The sequence below is a fragment of the Mustela putorius genome, unplaced genomic scaffold, assembly GCF_011764305.1.
Source record: "Mustela putorius furo isolate JIRA1106 unplaced genomic scaffold, ASM1176430v1.1 tig00003987_pilon_pilon_pilon, whole genome shotgun sequence".
Classification (NCBI taxonomy): domain Eukaryota; kingdom Metazoa; phylum Chordata; class Mammalia; order Carnivora; family Mustelidae; genus Mustela; species Mustela putorius.
Genome location: NW_025422126.1, coordinates 3,343,825 through 3,371,184, shown reverse-complemented (window position 1 = coordinate 3,371,184; position 27,360 = coordinate 3,343,825). Strand labels below are relative to the sequence as shown.

The following is a 27,360-nucleotide window of genomic DNA, read 5'->3' as shown; positions in this document are numbered from 1 at the left end:
GACAGGAAGAGGAGTCTGCACAAGAGATAGCCACAGGGGTGTGAGGAAAATCTAAAAAAAAAAAAAAAAAAAGTTTTATAGAAATCAAAGGAAAATGGCCAAGATATCACTTGCTTCAAAGTGGTCAGGAAATAACAAAAGAGAAGACTATTCCTTGGCTTTGCCAGTCTCCCATCATCCTGCATCCAGAGCCCTTCAAATACAAAGCCCCCAGTCACCACCAGTAGAACTGAAAGAAGGAGGCTCCAATGGAGCCCCTAAGGACTTGGCTACTAATTAGGAAGAGCACAGACACCCTCCTTACAGGGAGGTACGACTTGGTCCTGTAAGTGGTGAAAAGCCGGGGAAGGTTATTTCAGCAGGGCTGTGTCAGAGCCGCCCCATGGGAGCGTGGAGAATTGGAATTGAGAACACCTGGCAATGAGTTGGACTCCTGGTCCAAGCAGATAATTAGCTTTGTGACCTTGGCCTAGTTGGTTCAATTTTCTGGGCCCCAGTTCTCATGTCTGTGGCATGGGGATTTTAATTTCTTCTCTCAGCTCTGGTTGCCAGGGTTAAGTGATACGGTGTACATGAAGTGCAGAGTTCAGTGTCCAGCACATAGTTTGTGCTCAGCAAATACCCGTAGCCCCCGTGACCACCACTCCTACTAGGTTTATAGCCAAGAGAGACTCAAAGACTTGTACGCATACATTCAGAGCAGCATTGTTCACAATAGCCTAAGGGAGAAACAACCCAAATGTCCATCAACTGATGCATGGTTAAGCAAAATGTGGCCTATCCACAGAATGGAGCTTTACACATCCATGAAAAGGAATGCTGCATTCCTGCTTTCATGTTGCAGCATGAATGACAGCTACTACAACATCAGTGAACCTTGAGAACATGCTGACTGAAAGAAGCCAGACGGAAAAGGCCATATATTGTATGTTTCCTTTTATATGAAATGTCAAGTATAGACAGATCTATAGAAACAGAAAGTAGACTAACGGTTGTTGGGTTTAGGGGGAATAGAGGTATCTGATAATGGTTATGGGGTTTCCTTGTCAAGATTATGAAGATGATCTAGAATCAGTGGTATCTATGTATAATCAGTTGTATATATCTAGAGTGGTTGTACAACCCTGTAAGTATATTTAAAACCAGTGAATTTTATACTTTAAAAGGTTGAATTTTATGGTGTGTGAATTATATCTCAATAAAAAAGAACATAAATATTTCAAATTGCTGTTAGAAAATAGGATTATGTATAAAAGTATTAATTTTTCTCATTGATAAGTGTCCTTGGCCTGGATCGTACTTCTTGCTCTCTGCCCCACCCCCTCTTCCTCCCACACCTGTTCCTCTGTAGTCCAGGCAGACAGCCACATGTAAATGCTTAATAAATGCTTATAATTGTTGAAAATTTATAGACCTTTAAGAAGTTGAGAGCTTCAGTAGGAGTAGTTTTATATCCTGGAACAGATGTTTCCACAGCGTAGGACTGAGAAATGCTGGGTTTTGTAGTCCATCAGCAAACCATAGCTAGATACCTACCTTGAGCCAGGCCGTATGCTGATGTGCATTTGCCTGCATGTACAGTGCTCCCAACCAGCTCACTATATCCTTATGACAGGGGTGGAGTCTTAACCCTTCTTTACTTCTAGATAGTACTTCCTTAGCAAGAAAGAAGATCAAGGAAATGTTCTATTTAATACATAGTTCTTGAGCATCTGCTCTTTTCAAGGCACAGCTTTCTGTGGTTTGAGAGAAGTGCTTTGGGGGCCAGGCCAGATCTGATTCTTCTGTGTCTCAAGCCCCACACATTCAAGGTTTGCCAAACTGAATGGTATGGACACTTTTTGAAGAGGAGAGTGAGGTGTTCAGACCTGGCCTTGGGAAGGAGATTCTAGCAATGTGGAGGTCAGGGGAGCCCTTCCTCCATATCTTCCAAGACATTGCACCAAGTAGTCCCAGTTTAAACAGGCTTGTCAGTTACCCGTTTAAAAGAGAAAGAAGGTAGATAGATGGCCTGGGCAAGCCCCTTCTTTTTATCATACTTCAAGTTCTTTGTCCTCAAATCACAGCAACTAATGATTGGAAGAAACGCCTGCCTACACACACACATTCACCAACAGTTAGGCACTGACAAGGGCATCAAACCTGGAGGCTGCCATAACCAGCTTCCTAGTGATGCCTCCTCCCAGAAGACTCTACTAACTCTGGTAGACAGGAAATACCAAGGTAAAAGGGCATTAAAGGAGAGAGAGAGAGAGAGAGGAGCAGAGAGCAGGGAAAAAGGGGGCTGTTTTACTTTTTTTTATATTCTTTGCTTTAGGAAGGAACCCCTTTTATATGATTTTATTAATGAATATTCATCTATATGCAAATGACCTTAATCATACGGGTATTTTAATGACTGATGCGTTGGTGGTAGGATATATTAATCTATGTGTTTGGTATATTAGCATGTTCAGCTGTGTGTATTTGGGAGGGTAACTGTGTGTGTATTTGTGTACAACACACCTATGTGTACATATAACACATCTTTGTATACATGGTAGTATGGGTAATGTTTTTGCACATGAGTGCGTATATGTTTATGAACCCTGATACCCTGACCTCAGTGTTAGAACTAAGGACTGTCCTCTCAGAGTACCTTGACATGTTTTTCTCACCATTCTACAATCTCTTAGGGTTTGTTGCTCCCTACTTCGAAGGAAATTCCTTCTCTGAAGTCAGGGCCCAGGTTACCTCTGAGAGAAGGCTGAGGCCTCACTATGATCACTCATAGAGCCTTTGACTACTTCTCTTCCTGCCAGGAGCCAACCCTCTGCAGAGGAATGAAATGGGACACACACCCTTGGATTATGCCCGAGAAGGAGAGGTGATGAAGCTTCTGAGGACTTCCGAGGTGAAGGTAAGTCTCAAAAAAAGGAGAAGGCCTCTGGGCACTCCCTACTGCATTTAATCTTTCACTCATTAAATTATGTCTGGCTCCATACCAAGCCACTTCTCCTTAGGGATTATTGTCTGTTTAAATACAAGTCCAGCCCCCAGTTTCATCAAGAATAAGTAGCTGCCCCTGTCATGACCAGGCAGAGGCCTGAGCCACTTCTGACTTCTGAGGACTAAGCTTCAGATTCAGTTTTTGGGGTAATGGGCCTTCTAGCTCCTTTTCATAGGGCCAGGGATAGTTAGACAAAATCTTTAGCCCAAGTACTATTACCTCACCTCACATATTCTATAACCTCAGCAAGCAATCCTTTCCCATCATCACTCCTTCCAGAACCATTCTCTGACCCTTCCCCTCCACACATACTTCAAAGAGCCTGGGACAGTCTGGGCCAAAAAAATTGCTATCATAATTTGCTCTTCTCAACCAAACTTTTGAACTCCCTAAATGCCGGTTGCCTTCTGCTCTTCCAGCCACCAAGCTATCTCTCAGAAACTACTGGGCAGAATCCAAGAACTAGAATCACAAATCTCGGAGCTGTCAGGGACCTCAGAAATCATTAAGTCCAGTGGTGGGAAATCTTACCGAAGCCTAAGCAAATAAGTCAGAGGAAAATAAAGCTGTTCTGGTTGAAGGAGAGGTGGATCAGAGCCACACCTACCTGGCCTAGCCCTTCTCTCCTGGGCAGCCTCTATGGACGTTCTTCTGTGAGGCACATGTTTTAAATACCTGAAGCCTAAATCAATGGACTCATTTTACTTTTGGGGAAACAGGGTTCCTGGGGATGTGACATAGCTTGCCTTTGGTCCCAGAGTGCATTGGTGTCAAAACAGAAACTAATAGACTTGAATGCAAGGTCGTGTAGTAGGTTCAGTGGTAGAACTAGAACTGAAAGCCTTAGTTTCTTTGTTTGTTTTTTCTTTTTATGGTGAAAAATTTTAGATTTAGCAGCTGGACTCAGTTTAGATGATCCCAGTTTTGTTGGCAACATCCAAAGCATCATACTCAGGAGCCAGTTGAACATACGCCTTTTTTTCTCTGTTGGGCCTGATCAGGGTGTTGACCCTGGCCACATCATGTCTTAGAGCTTCTTCACAGCCTATTTGACCTGGTGGTTGGTGGCCTTGCAATCCACAGTGAACACAAGTGTGCTGTTGTCTTCTGTTTTCTTCATGGCTGACTCGATAGTCAGAGGGATCTTGATGATGGCACAGTGGTCAAGTTTGTTTCTCCTGGGGGTGCTCTTTGGAGGATATTTGGACTGCCTTCAGAGACCCATTGTCTTGGGCGGTGGGAATGTAGGTGACATGCAGATCTTCTTTTCTTTGTGACTGTGGATGCCTTTCAGCACTGCTTTCTTGGACTTGAAAGCTTCAGCTTTGGCTTTGGTTTTGTCTTTGGGAGGGACAGGGGCTTCCTTCTTCACTTTCAGTGCCATCTTTATGAAAGAGCAGAAGACTTGATTTCTGACTCTCAGTTATGTGTTCTTTCCATCATTGTGGAGTCTCTTGGCACAGTGGCTGAAGTGCCTTGAGATGATTTAGTGTGACAAGTCCCACCTGGTAGCAAATATTCTCTGTGTCTTGAGTAAGAGCACTTAGGTCACTGGACCGAGACAGACGGTTGTGATCCCAACTCTGCCACTCACTGACTTGGTGACGTGGGACTAGCATTTCCCTTCACCGAAGCTCAGTTTACCTCTGTGAAATGAAGACATTGCACAAAATGGTTTCTAAGGTTCCATTCAGTATATAATTATCTGTGTATTCATCAGAATAAACCAGATTATGTTGTAACAACCCAGAATTTTAGTGGTGTAGAATAATGAAAATTTATTTTTGGCTTCATGCAGCCTGTCCATGATGGGTCAGTGGTGGGACCTGTGTTTGTCAGAGGCCCTCAGAGACCAGACTGGCATTACAGCCACAATCTGGGATGTTGCATGTCGCTGGCCAGAGGGAAAGGAATGCTCTGGAGGGTCTTGCATCTATAGTTAAATACTTAGTCTAGAAATCAACCCTCTACTTCCACTCACAATCACAAGAGGCCAAGAAGAGTAACCCTCCCATGTTCCCAGAAGGGGGAGAACTGGAAATATTTGGCAACCAGCATGAGACATACAGTTTGTCTCCCTGGAATCCTGAGTAACTGTCTTGCAGTAGTTCCCTCCAGAGAAGGGGTTGGAGGGTAGGAAGGGAGATGGGTTTTCACAGCACATCCTGAGGAGTGCTTGGGACCAGCAAGAGTGAAAGTTCCTAGAGAGCAAGCACTTCTTCCTCTCTGTTCAAATTTTCCATCCCAAGGAGCAGCCCTAGAGGCCAGGTCAGTTTCCTCAGGTGTCTTAAGGAAATCCCTGAAAATGTTTCAGATAACCTTAGGGACTGCAGTCCTGTCATCCCTCTCAGGCTCTTTCCATCATCATGGGTTGTCCCTGGACTTGGCCAAGAGAGTCTGTGGTGTGTTCAGTGGTATGACACAGAGCAGGCCTCTTAGTGCCGGCATAGGTGGAGGGGTTAGGGCTGCTAAGGGACCCTTAACTAAATTTGGCTGCCTTAGAAGTGGCTTAATGTTTGTCATGTTAGTACAAGGCTAGTGCCTTAGTGAATAATAGTGAATAATAGGTACTGTGCCAGGTGCTCTCCTGTATTTTTTCTAATCCTATAACAATCCTTGAAGCAGCTCTTACTGCCTCCATTTTACAGATGGGAAAACTGAAGTTGAGAGAAAGAAAGCAGATGACTTACAGGAAGCTATTGGATATGAATGAGAGGATTTCCTTCTATGACATTATATTTGCCTGTTCTGGACCTTATCTATCTATATATAAATGACCTCTTTTTTTAACCTGATTAATATATACAGCCTACTGTATATACAGGAGTCTCAAATGGCAACCATATTTTATTTTGCTAAACCAAGAATTTATAAAAAATGTGACCCCTTAGGGTTTGGGAATGTAGATTCTCCAGGCATAGGCGGCTCAACTCCCTATTATATTATGTGCCGGCCTATCAGACATTTGTATTTCCTACTTGACCCTGAAAGTGAATTATGATCCTAGTTCCATGGGGGAAGAGGGTTTCCACTTAATTTTCTTTCTTCCTTCCTTCCTTCCTTCCTTCTTCCTTCCTTCCTTCCTTCCTTTCTTTCTTTTTAGTTACTTTTTTTTTTTTAGTAATCTCTGCACTCAGTGTGGGGGCTTGAACTCATGACTCTGAGATCAAGAGTTGCACATTCTTCCAACTGATCCAGCCAGGTGCTCAACTTAATACTATTTCTTGGGGTGCCTGGATGGTTCAGTGGGTTAAGCCTCTGCCTTTGGCTCAGGTCCCAGGGACCTGGGATCAAGCCCTGCATTGGGCTCTCTGCTCAGCGGGGAGCCTGCTTCCCCCTCTCTTTCTGGCTGCCTCTCTGTGTATTTGTGACCTCTCTCTTGTCAAATAAATAAATAAATAAAATCTTTTTAAAATATATTATTTCTTTATAATTTTCCCATTTTCAAGTTATCCATAAGCCTAACTTTTAATTTCATTCTGCCTTTTAAAATGTGTCACTTATCTAAGAATCTCTGTCACCTTAAGGGGCCTGAATGATTTTCTCCTTACTGCCAGGTTGCTCAGTTTCTCAGCATTCTCTGTGCAGAACCTTCCTTGGGCCTCCTAAGAAGATTCAGAGGTAGATGAAGCCTAGCCCCTGACCTCTGAGCTGGCCGTCTAGAAAAGGAGTATGGGGGAGAGGCAGGCTCTCTTATCTCTGATACCCACAGACTGACTTGTACATTAGAAGGGGCCTGCAGAGAGTTTGTGATCCAAGAAAGCATGGATCACATCCAGGCAGAATGAGCAGGGCAGGCTTCATAGAGAAGGTAGCTTGTGATCTCAGTTTGAAGGATTTTACTACATGGAGAGTTTAATACTTAGAGCTTAGACCATTTTCATGTTTTAACTAAGAGATGAAAGAGAGAGGTAGAAATATATCTCTGTGCACACGATGGCAGATAAAACAAAAATATGGGGAGTTATTCCATGATGAATATTCAGCTGAGGGGGACGTGCTGGTACCAGCCTGCATCTCCACTCCCGGATCCTCATTCCACCGAGACTCACGAGGAATTTATTGCTCATTTTAATCACACCCAGAGAATGAATTGGCAGGAATATTAGGCAGATAGGCCTATCATATATATTTTATTTGCATATCCCAGTGACAGAATCACAAGCACATTTCCTATATCTGCATTTTTTTCATTTGCTTCAGGGGTAGCTGGGGATGCAGCGCTCCCCTGGGCCTGCATTCTGGGCTATAAGGCTGGGTGCTCCCATCAGAGCTGTGGAAAGCCCTCTAGGAGAGAAGGGGTGAGGTACACAGGAGGGTAAGGGGGTTCTCTTACTCCTGTCTTAGGGAGAAGTGATGCCCCTTCCCCATTTTGCCCAGCCTGCTCCCTGCCACGTCTCAGTTGCCAACAGGTGCGCACCTAGCCCTGTGCTTGGCGCTACGGGGGTGGCAATACCATCTGACCTTCACTGTAGGCTTACTGTGGGCCAGGCACAGACTTAGGTGCTTTATGGAGACAAGCTTTTGCTCTCTCTTTTGTTTTTAACTTTTTGAAAACTTTTTGTTGAAATGTACTCTTATAAGGTGTACATATCACAAGTATAGAGCTCACTGAATTTTCACAAATTAAATACATTTGATCAAGAAATAGACCATTCGGGGCACCTGGGTGGCTCAGTGGGTTGAGCCTCTGCCTTCGGCCCAGATCATGATCCCGGGGTCCTGGGATCGAGCCCTGAGTCGGGCTCTCTGCTCAGCGGGGAGCCTGCTTCCCTTCCTCTCTCTCTACCTGCCTCTCTGCCTACTTGTGATCTCTGTCTGTCAAATAAATAAATAAATAAATATAAAAGAAATAGACCATTCACTCAGAAACCCACCTTATACTTCTTCCAGTCACTACCCATCCCCCAAGGAGAAGCATTATCTTGATATATTTTATTTTTACATAATTTCACAAATAGTGCAGTGAATTCTGTAAACCCTTCACCCATATTACCTGTTAACATTTATCACATTTGTTTTATGACGTATATAAATATTATAGAGATATGCATAATTTTTTCTGAACTATTTAAAAGTAAGTTATATACATGATGCTCCTCTACCCCTAAATATTTGTGTTTCCTAAAAAAACAAGGACATTTTCTAACCTTGGTACAGTCATCAGAAGCAGAACATTAATATTGATATTAACTAATTTGTAGATGTTATTCACATTTCACCAGTTGTCCCAATGATTATCTTTACAAGAAAAGAGAATTCTGGGTTCCAAGTTGGATTTAGTTTCATGTCTCTTTAGTAGTCTCCTTTCATCTAGAATGGTTCCTCAGTTTTTTCTTGTCTTTCATGACCTTGACATTTAATGAGTACAAGCAGGTTATTTTGTAAAGTGTCCCTCAATTTGGATTTGTCTAATGTTTCCTTATGATCAAATTCAGGTTATGCATTTCTGGTGTTTATTTTTAGTAAAATCATTAGGTAGCCTCATGCTAAAAGTAGGAATAAGAGATTTGTGTTTTAACTCTGATCTCCCTAAACAGACCCTAAACTCCCTGAGGCAGGGAACAGGTCTTTTCTTACCTGCAAGGTGGCAAGTACAAAGTTCTGAAGCCAGATTGCAAGGGTTAGTATTCTGTCTCTGTTACTTGCTACTAGAGGAACTGTGTTTTAATTTATCTCATCTCTGTACAGAGGAGATACTCTGAACTTCTTAGGGCCATGAGGATTAGAACAGCTGCTCCCCATCAGGTGAGACTTCACAGTGGATGCTAAAACTAGTGAGTGGGAGTTTGAGGAGTAACGGGATTATTTACATAGGCTCAGCTCTTCATCCCTCAGGATACTTATTAATTACAAAGTGGGGGAAACCTGGCACAGACCACCTTAACCAAGTGTTCAAAGTTAATGTCACCAGTTGTAGGATTATAAACATCCCATGCCACTGAGAACACAACTCATTTTCTTACTTGAGCCAGTCTTTGCCCCCTTTTAGCCTTCTCTCACCAGTCTTTGGATCAGCCTGGCTATTTGCATAGTGACATGATCTGATTTGCGTATTAAAACATCACTCTGGTAGCAAGGAGGATGGGGCTGCAAGAGAGGAGAGGAGAATGGAATCTGGGGTGCCGACATAACAGTCACCAAGTGTGATAGAACTGACACCTGCCCTGTTCCTGACTTCCTCTCCAGGGATGTGTGCTTTATGAGCTAGTTCAGGAGATTTTCAAGTCCCTTGGGTGCCACTCTCATCCACAGGCTTCTTTATTGGACCTCCTGGGCTGCTCTTACCATCATCCCCCCCACTCAGGGTTTCTTCCCATCATCCCCTGATCCCAGTCTCATCTATTGCCCCTTGTCCCTTTGGTGATCTCCCTACCCAGTCCTCTCTGTCATTCTAGCTTCAGCGCATGACAGAAGCCTGGTGATGTGAGTTGAGGTTAGAGTCAGGAGGATGTGGCATATCTGAGTGTATCTGAGAGCAGCCAGTAGGCTCTGTGGCCCTGACCTTCCATGAGAGGCAAATTGTAGCTTGGCCTTTCTTCTCTTCCCTCCTCCATTCCTACTACATTCCTACCCAGGGTCTCATTCTGCCTACTCACCACTCCCACCACTGCCTCAGCTGCCCTTTTGGTGAACACACTGCCAGGTTCATTGTCAGACCTGTTCCCTGAGGAATACTCAATAATAGGATTGCCTGACATACCCCTTCCCTCTCTAACCCTCCCCAAAGAACCACTCATCCCAGCCACCCACCTCTGAGAGAGCCTAGCTAGGCTTCACCCCAGCCTCCCAGCCCTTTCCTGTAAATGCACTCACAGCCAGGAGGGGTGCCATATTAAATCAAGAATGATGGAAACCAGTGGCCACGATTATCCAGCCAAGATGCAGCATGGGGAGCTGGTTGCTGCCGGCTCCAGGTGAGGGCTTCTGAAGCTAATTGCATGTGGCTTTTATTAAGATGATCACTCCCCCACTCCTGTTCTCCTGGGTGGCTTCTTCCTAGTGCTTCTCAGCCCAGTACCCTCTGCTTCTACAGGTTGGGTCACCTGCCCTATCTTTTTCTCCTTGGAATCCTGTCAAAATAGGGCCTTGCTTAGTCTCTGTAGGCTTCCTCAAAAAGCCTCAAAAAGCCAGGAACAGTAGTAGCCTACATTTATGGAACCCTTACCAAGTGCCTTCTCCCATCTTTCTCTCCTCCCCCACATAGAATATATATACACCAAGTATTTTTCTTTCCTTGGTTCTTCCACTAGCTGGTTTTTCACAAACTAATTTTTCACAATCCTGGGCTCCTAGCTAATGCCTTAAGAAGCAGTTCATTCAACACATTTTTTAATAAAGATTTTTATTTATTTATTTGATGGACAGAGACCACAAGTAGGCAGAGGGGCAGGCAGAGAGAAAGGGGGAAGCAGGCTCCCTGCTGAGCAGAGAGCTGGATGTGGGGCTCAATCCCAGGACCCTGAGATCATGACCTGAGCTGAAGGCAGAGGCTTAACCCACTGAGCCACCCAAGTGCCCCTCAACACATTTTTTTAAAATACAGACTCTGTGCTGAGCACTAGGAAAAGACCATAAAGCAGGAAACTTTAACCTGGTTTGATTCCAGCATCCTATTCATTTTTAATCAAAAAGTCTGATCCATTTTCAGAAGTTTTTCTTAATAGATATTTAGGGTTCCAGGTTGGAAAGAATCAGGATGTGCCTAGATTTAGGCCACAGGTTGGGTCTTTCCCAGGACCATCTAGAAACCTCCTAAGAAACAAGCTAGGGATGCCTGAGTAGTTTGTTGGGCTTCCGACTCTTGATTTCAGTTCAGGTCAGGATCTCGAGGCCTCAGGATGGGGCTGGTTCATGCTCCATGCTCCGCAGGGAGTCTGCTTCCCCTCTCCCTCCGCCCCTCTCCCTGCACATGGCTCCCCACCCCCACCTAGAATAAGAAAATAAATCTTTAAATTAAAAAAAAAAAGAAAGAAAGAAAGAAGAGGGCACCTGGGTGACTCAGTCAGCTAAGTGTCTGCCTTGAGCTCAGGTCATGATCCCAGGGTCTTGGGATCAAGTCTGGAATCGGGCTCCCTGCTCAACAAGAGAGTCTGCTTTTCCCTCCACCCTTGCCCCCTGCTCATGACACTTCTCTCTCTCTCTCAAATAAATAAATAAAATCTTAAAAAAGAAAAGAAAAGAAGGAAAAAGAGAACAGAAGAAACCAGGCAGTTCACAGTATAACCTTTCCCCCATATCCACCCCCATAGAAGTCAAGGACCATTTCTCCTTGGCCAAGAAAATAACAAGAATATTAAAACCACCTAAAATCATGACACAGAAGAGTTATAGAAGATAAAAATGTTTCCCTGGAGAAGACTTACGGAGACTACAATATCTATACCCAAACCAACAGAGTGGCAAGAAGTCGTGTTTGCCTGTGACAAAGGAAAAAGATATATTCTAAGAGGCCCTACAGATGAATGCATGGAAAGCACCCAGAGGCAGAATTCTCTACCACAGTAAGGAAAACTGACAGGCAGAGATGAGCTGCTTTGTGCAGTTGAGGTATCCCCAGAACCCAGTTTGTATGGAGATGGTACCCTCAAACTTAGGCTTCTTGAGGAAGGAGCCATTTCTGGGGCAATGGGGGCATCTAAGTGGACTAGGCTTCTAGATTCTACTTGAGCCAGAGCAGTTCTTCATTTCTGGAGCCCACACAGCATAAGATAGTTAAAAGGATTCCAGTGCCCCTACCTCATCCCCTAGAAAAGCACTGGGCTAGGTAGTTACCAACATGCAGTGAAGGAAAAGAGAAGTAACATTTACCAGAAGTCTGCCCAGGGCCAGTTACTGTGCTCTGCACTTGTGTCCCTCCACCAACATTCCTGCCTGTACATTTGCTCTATGCCAGAGTCTCTGCAACGTTCTTTGTGTAGATTATCTCACCTGATCCTCACCAGTATTCCACCAGGACCCTGCAAGGTGGTGTGAGTTACTGTCTCCGTTTTAGACATGAGGAAGCAAAAATTCCGGGAGGCTGGTTAACTTCCCCAAGGTCAGCTTGCCGGTGAGTGAAGAGGTGAGGTTTGAATTCCGATCTCTCCGGAGCAAAGCCGCCTATTTCTCCCATACAGCGTGTCCCGCTGTGAGCCAAAAGAGGAGCCAAGCTTCCGATAGGGACAGCTGTGAGGACTGAAGGAGACACTGTACGTGAAGTGCAGCGCCTGGCTCAGCAAGCTGTTCCACAGCCGGGACTTAACCTCATTCAGTTGGCAGCGCACACTGATGCCTTCTGGGAGCCAAGCCCTGTGCTATGTGACAGAGCCATGGAGCTGAGTAAGACGTGGCCGTTGTCACCGAGGATCTCATGGCTGATTAGGGAGAGACAAACAGGCAGTTAAACATGTACTCTGGAGGTGCCAGGCATGAAGCCTTACGCCAAGCTATTTAAACAATGCAGTATTCAAGTTGAGATCACCAGGCCACTCAGAGGTTGGTGGGAACAGAGGAGACTTCTTTGGTGAGGGAGCAGTATGAGCAAAGGCACAGAGGCAGGAAGACTCTGAGACTGTCACTGAGGGCAGATAAGGAAGCAGACCCAGTAAGCCCTCAGCAGCCAGCTCCCATTTCTTCAAGCTGCCTCCAAGCCGGCCAGGCCGCTAGCCAGTGCGGGACCAGGCGGTGTGTGTGTGCACCTCTCCATCAGAGCCTCCCAGCCCAGTGGACCCAAGTGCTGAGAGGGGCTGGGTGGGCAGGGAGGAGGAGGAGGCAGATATATGGCGGAGTCTTCAGAGCCAGGTGATGTATGTGGTGCCTGAGGGAGCTGTGCAGTGACACTCCGGATTCCAACCGGCAAGCGTCGCTCCACTGGGATTGGCTCCGAATTATTGCTCCATATGAAACCCAGGACTGATGGGAGCTTTCAGTTACAGACTGATAGCAACAGCCAAAATTGGATTGTTTGCTATTTATTTTTTTTAACTTCTGTCAAGGTCACTACCGTAACAGGAAAACACTGCCCAAGCAGCAGGTATTTTTCATCCACTCTGCCTGCAAGAGCAATCTGCAGCCACAACTTTTGTGACAGGGCCTTACCTTGGCAGCTCTCTTTCTAGAAAGCTGTCAGTGTTACGGGGTCTTAGGGGAAAGGAGCCTCTTCAAGATCCAGATCTTTCTGTCCCACTCCAAGGCCTGCTTCCTTCCCCCATCTGCCTGGTTCCATGAGCACTTTCTGATCTGACCTGCATACTCACGCACCCTGCCTGGAGACAGTCCCGCATCTCCGGCCTAACCCAGTAGTCCAACTTCTTCAAGCCTCCAGTCACCCAGAAGCCTCCCCACAGTGTTCTAGGCTGTGTGTATCTTTCCCTTCTCTGGACTCCTTTGTCACCCAGGTTAGCTGTTAATTCTCTCCTCTTCTTACCTGTAACCAAATTTATTTTGCAGACACTCACCAGCTGCCTTTTACTGTGCCAGGACTTGAGCAGTGAGTAAAAGACAGTGCCTGCCCTCAGGCAACTCATAATCAACTTAGAGGACAGATGCACAAACATGGAACAAATTTGGTTTTTGTTTTTAAGCAAGCTCCACACTAACATGGAGTCCAGTGTGGGGCTTGAACTCAGGACTCTGAGATTAGACCTGAGCTGAAGTCAAGACTCAAACATTTAACCGACTGAGCCGCTTAGGCGCCCCAACAAATTTGTTTTCAATAGTGGGAGGTTTTTATTTGTTTGTTTGTTTGTTTTTTAGTGATAGGTACAAGCTAGAAATAGGCATGCATACTTTGGAGGAAAATGGCTGATCCTGCCTAAGAAGTATTTGTGTAGGAGCCCCGCCTCACCTCCCTGTCCAACTTAGAGCTCCCTGAGGGCAGACCTAGCTCTCCTCTCTTTTCTTACAGTGTGATCACACCCAGGCCTCCTTCCTTCTGCCTTTTCTAAAGTGGACCAACAAGCCAAGGGCAAGACACACACCAGACACTCAGCAGCAGCTAGAGCCCCCTAGGTCCCAGTCCTCCTCCTCCTCCCCAACCTACCATTTCCATCATGGCATAAACAGGGCCAGACACATGGCAATTGCCAACTAATTGTGTTTAATTGAAATGCAATATCATTGAAGTGGAGGGTGTTCATAGCTCTGGTTTAAAAGGCAAAAAGATTTTGGGGGCACCTGGCTGGCTTAGTCAGCAGAGTGTGTGACTCTTGATCATGGGGTCATGAGTTCAAGCCCCACATTGGGCATAGAATTTAATGTTTAAAGAAAGAGAGAGAGAGTAAAAACCAAAAAGATTTTCAAGAGGGTAAGTGAAAGGAAAGAACCTCCGTTAAGCATTTACACTGCATGCCAGCTCATTGTGCATATCATCATATTTAATCACTAGTTTACAAATGAGAAAACTGAGGGGCAGTAACTTGCTCCAAATAATTAGCACATCTTGTAAGTGATAAAGCTGGGATTCAAACCCAGGCCTTTTGTCAGACTCCAGAGTCAAGGGTTAATCTACTTGCAGTACTTTATTTTATTAGCAGGGTGAACCAGGACTCTTGAGCCATGTCCACCTGAGGTGAGGACTCGGACAAGGGGACAGTGGGAAGGACTGGGGCAGCCTCCAGTGGCCAGGAGCCTGAGTGTGCATCCAGACCCCTGGAGCCCCAGACCTGTGTTCTTTGCCCCTGGGTTATAGCGTAGAATGAAATGATCCTGCCAGGCCCGGCACCCCTGAGTCTGCTTCCCTTTCTCCCCACAGTATCAGGAGAAGCAACGGAAGCGTGAGGCTGAGGAGCGGCGCCGCTTTCCCCTGGAGCAGCGGCTGAAGGAGCACATCATTGGCCAGGAGAGTGCCATCGCCACAGTGGGTGCTGGTGAGTAGCAGGGGGGCCAGCCAGCACCACAAAAGGGTGGGTGGCTTGTGGTCTGCAGTGAGGTGTATACTGTCACCATACCGTGCGGAGGGGGCTGTTACAACTTAACATTCATTGTACTTCCTGTGTGCCAGGCATTGGGTTAAGCTTGGCACATACATTTTCATTTAATCCTTACAGCAACCGCATGGTACCATTAAACCCCCCCCCCCGCTTTTTTTTAAAGTTATTTATTTATTTACTTATTTATTTGGAAGAGAGAGCACGAGTTGGGGGCAGAGGGAGAGGGAGAAGCAGACTCCCCACTGAGCAGGGAGCCCAACATGGGGCTCCAGCCCAAGACTCTGAGATCATGACCTGAGCCAAAGGCAGACCAGCTGATCCACCCAGGTGCCCCAAATCCCCACATTGCAGAGGAGGAGGCTGAGATATAGAGCACTTATAATAATTGCTCAAGGCTGCTTTCTTGTGCTCTAACTCTGATCTTCATCTGGTCCACTGTCCCCAACACCCACTTTTCAGGTGGGCAGACTGAGACCCAGAGAACAGGAGCTTATCCATCACTTGTAATGTTGCAACTCAGCCAGAACTAGAACTTCTGTCTTTTGTCTCCCAGCCTGGAATTCTGTCTCTCTTCAGTATAGTTTGTCAGCAGCTGACTTGATTTTAGGAAAAACACCCTGAACAAGTCTTTTTTTTTTTTTTAAGATGTTATTTATTTATTTGACAGACAGAGATCAGAAGTAGGCAGAGAGAGAGAGAGATGCAGAGAGAGAGAGAGGAGGAAGCAGGCTTTCCGCGGAGCGGACAGCCTGATGCGGGACTCGGTCCCAGGACCCGGGGATCATGACCTGAGCCGAAGGCAGAGGCTTTAACCCACTGAGCCACCCAGGCGCCCCCCACCCTGAACAAGTCTTAAGTGTCTTCTTCTCAACCCTAGAAGCTCTTATGCCCCACACTAGGAGCCAGATTGCTCTCTGGTATAACCCCTACTCTAATTGTCTTCCTGCCCATGCAGACCCCATTAGAAAGAATATAAAACTAGGGTGCTGCTCAAGGTGGTGGCCTCACCTCTAGTCTGTGACTCAGGTGCATGACTTTCTGAAGGTGACCTCCCATGAGGCAAGGGCAGAGTAACCTGTGTCCAGCTTAAACAAGATATCCCCAAGGCATTGTTTCTCAAATAATGGTCTCAGCAACATCAGTATCCTTTGGGACCTCATTGGAATTACAGATCTCAGGTCTCCTCCAAACCTGTGGAATCAGAAACTGTGGGGTAGGGCCCAGTAGTCTGTGTTATAACAGGCCCTGCAGGTAATTGTGATGCTCAGCTTAAGTTTAAAAACCTCTGCCCTACAGTGTCTTGGTACCATTTGTGTTGCTTACCCCTTCTCTCCCAAGTTATTTGGTCCCACCAGATGCGGTCCGGTACTGCCAAAAACAGCACCTAATAGAAGCTCACTGATAAAAGAAGACATCAGGCTGTACTGTGGTGTTCCTCTGGGACATCCTGGAGCGGCATTTCAGCCCTAAGACACCAATTAGAGTAGTAATTGAAAAATGAAGGCAGCCACCCCTGCGACACAGCAAGCCCAGCCTGATCTCCATCCTCCTCAAACATCATTGAGATTCATGCAGTGGTCATGAACCCTTCATCAGGGGCCTGACCTCAGCAGCAGATAAAAGGAGCCCACAGACTAGAGCTGCCTCACCAGCTAGAGGTCAGAAGGCTGTCTGCAGCCACACATAGGAGCTGAGGAAAGCTTTTCTGAACACACAGGTGCCAGTACACTACCCAAACCACACCAGGCTACCCTTTTGTGTCTGAATACATCCACTCTCAGCCTCTGCCTTGCAGGTGGCAACCCCCTACTTCTTTGCCAAGGCTGTGGCTGAGGTGGAGGGAGAAGAGACCCTGGGAGCCCTTGGGGGTTGAAGAGAGGAGTTGCTCATGGGAGAGAGATTACCTGGGCAGAGAGCTCAGAAAGCACCTCCTGTTGGAGTTTCCTGTCCACAGGGGCTAGCACTGCCACTGCTATCGTAGTGTCTTCCCTCTGCTTCTTACACAGTCCTTTACCAGCAGGCTGTGTCTGTGACCTCCTGCCTCTCCCTGGCTCCTCAAGCCCATAAGATGTAAAGCTCCCAGAAGTTGGAGGGAGCGGAGAGGAGGATGTTGAATGGAGAGCATTAGACCAAACTGGGTCCGATAGCAGCCCTGCCATTTATCAGCCATGCAACTCGGGCTACTCACTCGTCCTTTCTGAGCATCAGTTTCCTCAACTTTGAGCTGGGGAACCAAGTACACGACTGTCTCACAATACAGCACGTGCTCTTTCTAGTTTCTGTCCTCAGGATGTCTATCATCCAGGGTTGGGCATGTTCTTTAGATCAGGCCCACAGTTGTTTCCTTCACGCCAGGACTGATCCGTAGTCCCAGCCCCAGGCTGGCCTCTTCCTCTGATCCTACACTGACCTCTAAAGTACCACCCACCTTGTCTCTCCTTGTCGTTGGCCCAGAGCAGGAGTGAATGATCCAGCTGCCCACCTCAGAGGAGCTGTCGGAATGTCTGCCCTGAGAGCTTCCCTCTATTCAGAGCTCCATTTTGTTACCCCAGCTCTGCCTCATATCAGGAAGGCCCTATGCCTTGTCCTGTATTAGGTAGGTTGACCCTGCTCTCTCAGGGACCCTAGAAAAGACAAACAGGTATTGGGGCCTGAGCTGTGCGGTTGGCATCTCTCCTCCATTTGTATGGTAGTAACTGTATGCCCACCAACTGAGAGGCCTGTGGCTGGTGATCACACTGATGGTGATCAGGTAATATTCCCTTACCAGGTGAAGCATGAGGTACTCTCTGGGTCAGAATCTGTGGTGGGCAAGCAGCAGCCAGTGGCCCAACGTCTCCAGACTAAAGCAGGTGCAGGAGAGAGAGGCGGATCCACAGGGGTAGGCCGGGTCTCTATAGATCCTCTAGGCAGCATCAGCTATGTGCTAGGGACTGGCTGGGTGGAGTCTGGCACCCCAGGGGTACCATGAGGATGGGCAGCCAGAGAAGTGCCGCAGAATGAATTGATTTGATAAATGGCCATTTATTACCCACACGAATTGGCTGAAACCAATTTCGGTCACATCAACCCCTGGTAAGTGCTGGGATATTGATTTGTGCAAAGTAATACAGTGAATTTATCAGTGTGATCCCCAGCTGCAGGGCTTCTAGCAAGGCTGGCGCGCAGTTACCGCCTTACAAATGGAGGAGATAAAGTACCAACCCCTTAACTTAGGACCCCATGGCCTCTCTGGTCTTCTAGGGTCACTGGAGCCAAAGCAAGGCTAGCCTACATACCACAGGCCAGAGCCTTGGCACTGAAAGTGAGTCTCTCCTTTCAAAATCCAGAGTTACTCCTAGTCATGGTAGGGGGAGGATGCCTAGCCCATTGGGCCAACCTCCTGGGAGCTCAGAGCCTCTGTGCCCACCATTCTCCTCAGAAAAGCAACCAGCTGTCTCATTAGCACATGCAGGGCTAGACTCCACCCCCTTCTCTGACGGGCCCACCTCTCCTCTGTCTCAGTAAAGGCATTGGCATTCACTGGTCTCCTCAATAAAAACTTGGACAATTCCTTAGCTTTTCCCTCTCCCTCACCCCTTATAGCCCATCACATATTAGGTCCTAGCATTCTGCTTCTTAAATGGGTCTCAAATTTGGCCTCTCCCCTCCTTTCCTAATACCACTGCCCTTGCTCAGGACCTCAGAATCTCCCATTTGAACCATGTAGTGGCCTCCTCCCTGGTCTCCCTATCTCCTTTCCTTCCCCTGTAATCACACCTCCTCCCCAACTGGAGTGAGCTTTGTAAAATATGAAGATTGCCCCGTTCAAAATCTTTGAGTGGCTCTTGGTGCCATGGCCCATTATACAAGGCCCACTCCTGCTGCTGCCACCCCATCTTCCTTCCCTGAGCGAGTGTACACCTGACCGCTACCACAGTGGACATGCTGTGTTGATTTGCTTGTGTTTGACGCTGCCCTGCCACCCTCTGCTTGGAATTCCAATTTTTCTGGTCCTTTCCCAACTGTACCCCTGCCCTGCCCATCTCCCACACTCTGGCTGGTTTTTACTTAACCTAACTCAGTCCAGGAGCAATAGATTGTAGACTCCCGAGAGCAGAGACCATGACCGAATCATTTTGTTTTTCCAGTTCCTGGCACAACACTCTGCTTGAAGTAGATGTGTAGTGCAGTTCGCTGGAGCAATTTGGTTGGGCCTCTTGTCCATCTCTTTGCTCTGAGGAAAGAGGAGCAGCTAGCTGTAAGCCTGTCCTCTAGTAGCTCACAAGCATACTAGGAGCACGAGTGTATTGAAATAGTTAATAACAGCTCACACACTACTTGACCTTTGACCCTTGTGGATAGGCCATTCCCCAGTCCTACTCTGGGTTAGGCTGCCCACCTGGAAGCTTCCCTGACGCTCCCTCTAACCAGGGGCTTATCACCAACACCCATTGCACCTGCTCCCACTTGACTCTGAAGCCCATGAATTCCCTCAGGAAGCTCTGCCATCACAACTGATCTTCGTACCCAGCTCTGGCTGAATTCAGAATCTCAGCATCAGCCATGTGGCACACAGTGGGCTATCTTGTGCTTTGCTTCCCTTTTTGACCATCTAAAACTGTAATTGCCTAAGCCCTGCACCTTTCTGGGCCACCCCCCTTAGAGTCCTATTTCTGAGCTGAGAAATAAGTCCAGGCCATTCCTGAGTCATGGTGTGGTTGTGATTAATTTTGAAAACTGCATGCAGTCCCATTCCACCTCATACCACTTCAGATGTTCTTGTTGTCCAGACCACCCTGGCCCTTCCCTGGCCTGTCGAGAAACTCAGGACCCAGGCCTTTTCCAGAAAGCCTTTCTTAGCCCTCCTCCAGGACACAGGGCCCATTCTTGGGGCTTTCCGTGGACACCTTTTATCACTGTACCTACCACAGGACATCTTTTTGAATGTCTCTCTCCAAAGGTCAGGAACTACCTTCTTTCAGCATTTCCCTGGGGTTAGGCACACAGGTCTGTAAATATTGCTGAACTCAAGTGCATGAAGCCTGAGCCCATCTTGACATTCAGCCTCTCTTCGACAGATTCTCATCCCAGCCTCTTTCTGGAAGGGTGGCACTCTTCCTTCCAGTGATTCCTACGAAGTGTGCACACACACACACACACACACACACACCCCTGGGGTGGGGATGTTCAGCAAAAGCTATTTGCGTTTTTTATGTTAATCATGTTAACCACTCAGTAGCAATAGTAAGCCTTCAGAAACACTAATCCTTAGAGACTAAGAAGAGAACTCTTCTCTCATCCTCCCAACCTAAGGCCCCAGTCAGTACCCATTTTGCCAGCAAGCACTTCTTGAGCTGTGTTCCCCGAACCTACAAGCTATAGACAGGAGATTGCTAAAGATGTTCAGGTGACTCAGCCACAAGAATTCCTCTGAAGGACTGGTTCCCCTGAACTGCCACAAGTATGGTACAGACATGTTCCAGGTTAGGTTAAAAAACACCTCTCACACTAGATCACTAGAACTTTTCAAGAAGGAGGAGTTGGCCGTCGCAGATAGCCTCAGAACGTGGAGCTGGATGGAGGTAGCGGCCTGGGATGGGAGAAGGAAGAGGCAGGTGTCTCCTCTTGCTTTGGATTTGCATATGGTGGGTCTTTCTGTCTGGAATGTCCCATCATGCCCACACTGCCTGGCAGTACCCCCCCATCGTCCTGGCAAGGATGTCAGTCGGACACGAATGGCTCTTCCCACACCTCTCCCGGGGCTCCCATCCCATTTGGAAGCCACAGTTTGCACAGCAGCGCTCACTTAAATGGCACAGACCTTACATTAGCACAGCACCTGGCTCCGAAGGAGAAGGCTCCCTGGAGAGGGGTTAAGAAGAGAGAGGAAGCCTTCTTCACTATGGGTCATAGTGACCACTGGAAGCATTAAGAGACTCAGATCCAGGCCTCCCTTTTCTTCTCTGTAAAATGGAAATCGAAGTATTTGTTGTTTCCTCCTTGTGATCCCAGAAAAACCAACAATTAATTGATTCAATCAGCGAGCATTATACCACCTCTGGGCTAGTCCCAAGGGTTCCTCAGGAAATGGAGCTCCTAGCACCTGCTGCCATAGATTACACCCTATGGGCATGCCTGGGCACACCCTCCAGAACACAAAGGCACCGGTGAATGAAACCCCTTGCACTGCCCCTCACTGAGCCCTAGTCTTCTATGTAAAATGGAACTAGTACCTACTGCTCAGGACTAGCACGAGGATGAAAGAAATATCTGTCCCATACCACTACAGCTGCCACTGCTACTGGGACTACTGTGGTTTGTACTTTCCTGATTATCCTGCTTATGCAGAGTGCCTTCATAACCCTGGACTCATTTCATCTACATGTGTGTGGCTTGGTGTGTGTCTGACTATTCCTATTTTAAAACTAAAGAAACCAAGGCTCTACAGGAGTCCATATTTTATTCAAAGCCACTCAGCTGGAAAGTGGCAGAGCCAGGACTCTACATTTGATCCTGTAACTCCTACCCTGTCTACTGTAATACCCTGTAGGTGACATGGGCCAGAGAATAAAGACCCCAGGAGGTTTTGGTTTTGTTTTTGTTTTAAGATTTTATTCATTCAATTTGAGAGAGAGAGAGAGCAAAAGCCAAGGGGAGGGACAGACCCCCACTGAGCAGGGAATCCGACATGGGGCTCCATCCCAGGACCCTGAGATCAAGATCCAAGCCGAAGGCAGATGCTCAACCTACTGAGTAGATGCTCAACTCCCAGACCCCGGGAGTTAATGCAGTAGAGGTGGGGTCATGGAGTTAATCAAGAAGTTCGCTGCCTGTGAGTTTGAAGGTGGTCCCGTAGTGGTAGGCACAGCCAGGAGAAGGCATTCTCCTAAGGGGAAGAACATAGAAAGGAGGCACTGGTGCTGGCCCAGTCTGTGGAGGGGCAGCCAGGCCTGTGCAAGCTTGCAGAGATGGGACGGGCCAAGGAAGGGGCTGAGCTGCCTGCTCAGGAGACCCTGATACCATCTCAAACCCAGAGAGCTGTGGTCAGGAGACAGTTGGAGTACAGGGGCTCCTGAGGCCATGTATCTGTAGCCAGACTGGAAGGCTACAGAAAGACAAGTTTTCTGGCTGAGGCTCAGTTGTGAGGAGGTGCTGTGGCCAGGAAGGCTGACTCCTTTCTTGAAACTCCTGAAGCATGAGTTCAGGCTCGAGAGTTAGCCAGAACTGTGGGTAAAGCCCAGGGCCTTCATTTATTTACCTGTATAACCGTGAGCAGGTTATCTAACTTCTCTGCACATATTTCCTCATCTATAAGAAGGGAATCAAGGAACACATGGCTGGCTCAATCCGAAGAGCACACAGGTCTTGATCTCAGCATCATGAGTTCAAGACCCACGTTGGGTGTTGAGATTACTAAAAAATAAACTTAATAAAAGGGGGGGATAAAATTCTCTGCCCTGCCTGCTTTGTAGATTCATAATGAGGCTCAAATGAAGTTATGTCTATGGAAGTTTTTGATAGACTGAAAAGTACTGGCAGAAGAAGTTGTTGCATTTGCTGGTCCACGGAGAGAACATCAGCACCTATGGCCACGTCTCCAGCAGCCCTTCAGAGTCTCTGCCCCAGCCTGACAGAACCCTCAGGGCTCACAGCCGTGGTCATCAGCCGCCCTGCCAGCCACACACCCTGGGGGCCCGCCTTCCTCAGTCCTTCCTAGCTGCTTCCATTTTTCATTCTGTCGGACTCCATCTGCTTGGTCGTTTTTCTCTTCAGATATTATTAGAAATATCCAGAGTTGTAATTGTTTAATGGTTGGCATTTCGCCTGTTTCACAGGGGGCCAGATCAAGCCCACCCCAGACTTGTGCCCCGGGTCTGGCAGAATTGGCCAGGGACAGCTGTGCAGTGGAGTCTGCCTGGCATTATAAAGGGCTCTCTCCCAGGTGCATTATTAGAAAAGAAGGGGGAAAGATGGCCACAGGCATAATCCAATTCCTCCTTCTCCGTGGTGTTTTTGAACTGCATAGCCCAGCAGTGTGTAGCTCACAGTAGCTGGGAAGCTTTTTTGAAAGAGAGATCAGGATCAGAACCTCAGGTACCTGACACCTGGGGAAATACACTTCCCCCAGGCCACCTGTCTGGGTGATGCCTGGCCACTTCTGCCTCCCCCAGATACCCTATGAAGCCTGAACCCAGTTCATGCTCAGCTTCTTTGCCAACCTACATTCTTAGTTTACCCAACTTTTGGAAGAATATGACTCCTTTCAGATGTCCCTCTCTCACCCCTGCCCCAATACACACCTACACATCGTGTCCACAGAAGTCTAGCCTTAGCCATTTATATCTCTGCCTCCCCAAAAACGCCATGCACAGGTTTCTTGTTTCTCTCAGGGGCATTGGGGACTCCCATCTCAGCCAGGGTTGGAGTACCCCTTATCATCCCCAGCCTTCAGGTACCTGTGAAGCTGGTGGGTTCCTCTGAGAGCCAAGCCTTCCATAGGACTAGGTCAGCCAGTGTAAAGATGGTCTGGAACTTTGCCCAAGGGAGTATTTTCTTAAGCCCCTCTCGGGATTCTCAGGGGATGTCTCCCAAGAGGTTGCACTTCCATCTGTTTCTGCTGAGGCCAGAACTGGAAAGGTCTTCAGGTAGCAGCATATGAGTTTGAGGTAAGAAAGGCCACAAAGGCAGGTATTTGAGACCATAATCTGACCCCACTCACAAATACTCATGTTCATTCCTGTCTCCCCATTTGTGTCATGCTGGCCACTTTTGGCTCTCCAGATCCTTCCCAGCCTCCACAATCCCTCATCAGTCCCACTTCTTCCAAAAAGCCTTTCCTGACCTCCGCAGCTACTTCTCTGGAACCCAGCCATATAGATCATAGCACACAGTATAGCATTTATGATCTTTGTACCTTAGGACTGGCCAATACTTTCCCCCAAGACCATCAGCTCTTTCTCAGTTGACTTGTTTTCCAGGTCTTGTCTTCTGGCATATATCCCTTTGTTAATCTCCCCCTGACACTTGAGAACCAGACCAGCCTGACATTACACAGTGCTCTATCCCCTTCTTGCCTCTGATTGCCATGTTCCCATTCATGTTTAAAGCAACCCTATATGAGCAAAAAGAAGAAATGTTTAGAGAGAGAAGAGACTCTACTCTCAACTAGTAATCTACTAGTTGTATGACTGGGGCAAGTCTCTTTATCTCTTGCCTCAGTTTCCTGTTTAGTAGAATAGAATTGAAAATAAGACTTTTGCTCTCAGGGTGTTTGTGTGGGTCTCAGGTACTAAAAACTGTTGACAGTTTTTCCAGTTGTGTGCAGCAGATAGCATGTTCAATAAATGGTTTTTCTTCTAGTGGTTCTGCCTCCTTCCTCCCCCTGCTTTTCCACTTGAGTGATGCCTTGGAGCCCGATTCTCCCACTCTGTCGTTAGACACTTAATTTCCTCACCTTGAATGCACAGCCCTTGGTTATATACTTCCTCCTGAAGAGGAGTGGTCAGCTCTGTCTCGAGCAGAGCTGAACTCTTTAGGGAACCTAGTACATGTCTGTCTCACTCCCCAGCCACTGCTCCTCACTGGAGGCCATGGTTAATGGCAGTGCTAACCAAGTGGCTCACCCGTCTGTGCCCTGAGCTCTACACTACCCTTGACTGGATTCCAGAAAGTACATTTGGCTATACTCTTAAACAGCAGACTAGATCTTGGTTTCCCCAAATGGGGAAGAGTCCAGAGCTCACACCCCGGATCCCTCAGGGCCTGTCATGGGCTTCTGTCTCTTCCATTTGCCTAGGAGGCAGGCTCAGTCTCTCATCAGTGGTGAGTAGATGGGTAACCAGCCATCTAAGAGCTAAAGTTCCTCTCGAATTCTCCTTCACCAGCCCCCTACCCCTCCATTCACCGTCCACCCGCCTTTCAGTTTCCCTGGCAACGCTGAGTGCTCATCCTGGAAAACTTTATCCGAAATCTGCTCTGGGCAGCTTTCCAAATCCATGCTAACCTGATTAGGTGTCTCTAGGGGCCTTGCCAGCTAATCAGATTAGGCAGCACTAATGGTAGTGAGGACTTTGAGTGGGCGCAGAGCAGTAAAACATATTGTATACTTAGTGATAATTATCCTGCCTTTTGTGTCATTGATTTATCTGCCTCCCCCCCCCCCCCCCCCCCCAAATCTTGTGTGTTTGGCCCTAGCAATCCGGAGGAAGGAGAATGGCTGGTACGACGAAGAACACCCTCTGGTCTTCCTCTTTTTGGGATCATCTGGAATAGGTAACTGAGAGCAGATTGGAAAGTGGGGGAGGAGAGCTGGGGGAACCCTAGCTGCTATGGGCCAGAGTCACACAGTCCACTTCTGTACAACTCCAGCTCTGAAAATACCACTTCCACATTACAGAGTCAGCAAGAGGATCATCTGTCACATTAGGTTAGGAACAGCTGGAATCACGTCCCTCTCACTCGAAGCTGTGGTGTAGGGCCTAAGTCACCTGGCCTTTTGGGGTCTGATAGCTCTGGTCCGGCCACTCTGCATCCCCAACACTGCCCTTTGGGAACAGTTAAACCACCTCCACTGCCCAGCACACCAACCTTATTTAGTACAGCTTGGGGCATGACCTTCTAGGAAGCTAAAGAAAACCCTTGATGTCGCCAACACAGTGTGGGGTGCATTGCAAAATTGGTTTTAGTCAAATGGGTTGGGTATTTTTCTGGCCAGTTGGGCTGGATTATCTGAGGTATTCTCACATCTTCACTCTCCACCCTCACAGAGCCCCCCCACCTGTACCACCTCCTCCCATCATTGTCCTGATGGCAAGTTTTCATGCATTTGTTGTCTCTTCTTTCCCTCTTAGCATCTTCAAGGACCTAGCACTCCCCCACCTCACCATGATACTGTAGAACTTGATTTCCTTTGCTAGGCAGTGAGTTCTGAAGATTTGGCCATCATACCAAAAGGCCCTTCAGAGCCACCACTTGGTATTGTCATTTCTTCTTTATGTTACAAAGAAAGACTATGAGGCCAAGAAGAAGTAGTCTTTATCCTCCCCACCCCTCGCTGCCCCCCAGCCTCAGTTCAGCCTTTAGCTCTGGGTCCTGGCTGAATGGCAAGACTGTGAGTGTCTAAAGAGATTTAGTACAGTGACCAGGAATCAGAATGCTCCTGTGTCAGAGGCAAGGTTTGCATTGGGCTTCAAAGGACAAATTGGCTCTAGATTATAAAAGTCCACCCCCCATTCTTAGGATGCTGCTGTAGAAAAAAAGTCTCAATCTCTATCCACAGAAAAATCAAGATGCAGTATATACTTTGATTCTGATTCCAACTCCACCTTTAATTCTCCCTCCAGTGACTGGGAGAGTCACCAACCCTCCATGAGCCCATCCATAAAACATTATTTCCAATGTCCATCCATTTCTAATATTCTTTCATTCCAAAAGACAAGTCATTTAATCCTAACCCAACACCTCTCCCTTCCTTCTTATTAGGAAAGACAGAGCTGGCCAAGCAGACAGCCAAATACATGCACAAAGATGCCAAAAAGGTAAGGGCTGGGATGTCGGCCTGATGTGCAGGCCATGGAGACCTCACCACTACTGCTAGCCCCCAAAATTCTAAGCTCCCTGAATCTGGCAATAGTGAATCAAAAAGATGGACCCTGGCCCAGAAAGCAGGCCTCAGTCTGACCCCAACTTGGCCACCAGTTGTTCCAGGAATTTGGGTAAGTTATCCAACCTCCTTGTATCTCAGTTTATTCATCTGTGAAACAGTAAAAATAATCCTTGCCTTACCTGACTGCTAGGACATTTAGGAGAACCCAATGAGATTCATCAATGCATTTTCAGGCATCTGCTCTGGCCAGGTATTGTATAGATCCTGATAACTCAGCATTTAGGACATACTCCCTGCTCTGAGGAACTTGGGCTAGAGAGGGAAATAGGTTTAGAAAGATATTATTACTCTCTAGTACATCAAGGCCATGCTAGAGAGAGTCTTGGGCCTATAGAAGAAAACAAGTTGGAATGAGAAGATAACCATATTGCTTCTCTCCATTGTATATGAACTTTTAAACATTTCCCACATTTCCCACAGCCCTAAGCTGTGGGGTGGTCATAGACCCTTTTCCCCATGACTTCAGAGCCTTTGGACCTCGCCGAAAGAGAAGACTGTCCCTATATTTTTTCAGACTCGGGCCCTCAAGGCCTTCTTAGTTTGACTTTGTCGGCTGAATGGAAACGTTTTCCTGCAGAGAGAGATGTCAGAGCCATCCTTGGAGATTGCAGAAACATTTCAACTAAAGCCCGACATTCTTCTCCCAGCCTTCTGGTGTGGAGGCTAAGGTACCCCTGCTTACCACCTGAGGTTGCCTGTGACCCCAGATGCCCTTGCCTAATTTCTGTGGAAGGCCTCCCCAGCTGAGGCATTGAGAAATTGCTCAGGCCACTGTCAGCCAAAATTGCACTAACAGCAGAGTCCTAGCCACC

The 27,360-nt window shown here is 47.3% G+C and overlaps 1 protein-coding gene and 1 pseudogene across 5 annotated transcripts in view; one reads left to right on the top strand and one right to left on the bottom strand.

Annotated features, from left to right (window-relative positions):
* The window catches only part of CLPB (caseinolytic mitochondrial matrix peptidase chaperone subunit B), a 142,750-nt gene that overhangs the window by 101,132 nt on the left and 14,258 nt on the right, over window positions 1–27,360 (top strand). For all 5 annotated transcript variants that reach the window (XM_004768123.3, XM_004768124.3, XM_004768127.3 and 2 more), the window contains 4 exons: window positions 2,802–2,899; window positions 14,724–14,838; window positions 25,078–25,155; window positions 26,365–26,420. In XM_004768123.3, the coding sequence (XP_004768180.1) occupies window positions 2,802–2,899; window positions 14,724–14,838; window positions 25,078–25,155; window positions 26,365–26,420 (347 nt within the window). The remainder of the gene's footprint in view (window positions 1–2,801; window positions 2,900–14,723; window positions 14,839–25,077; window positions 25,156–26,364; window positions 26,421–27,360) is intronic.
* LOC123389599 lies at window positions 3,898–4,373 on the bottom strand (annotated as a pseudogene).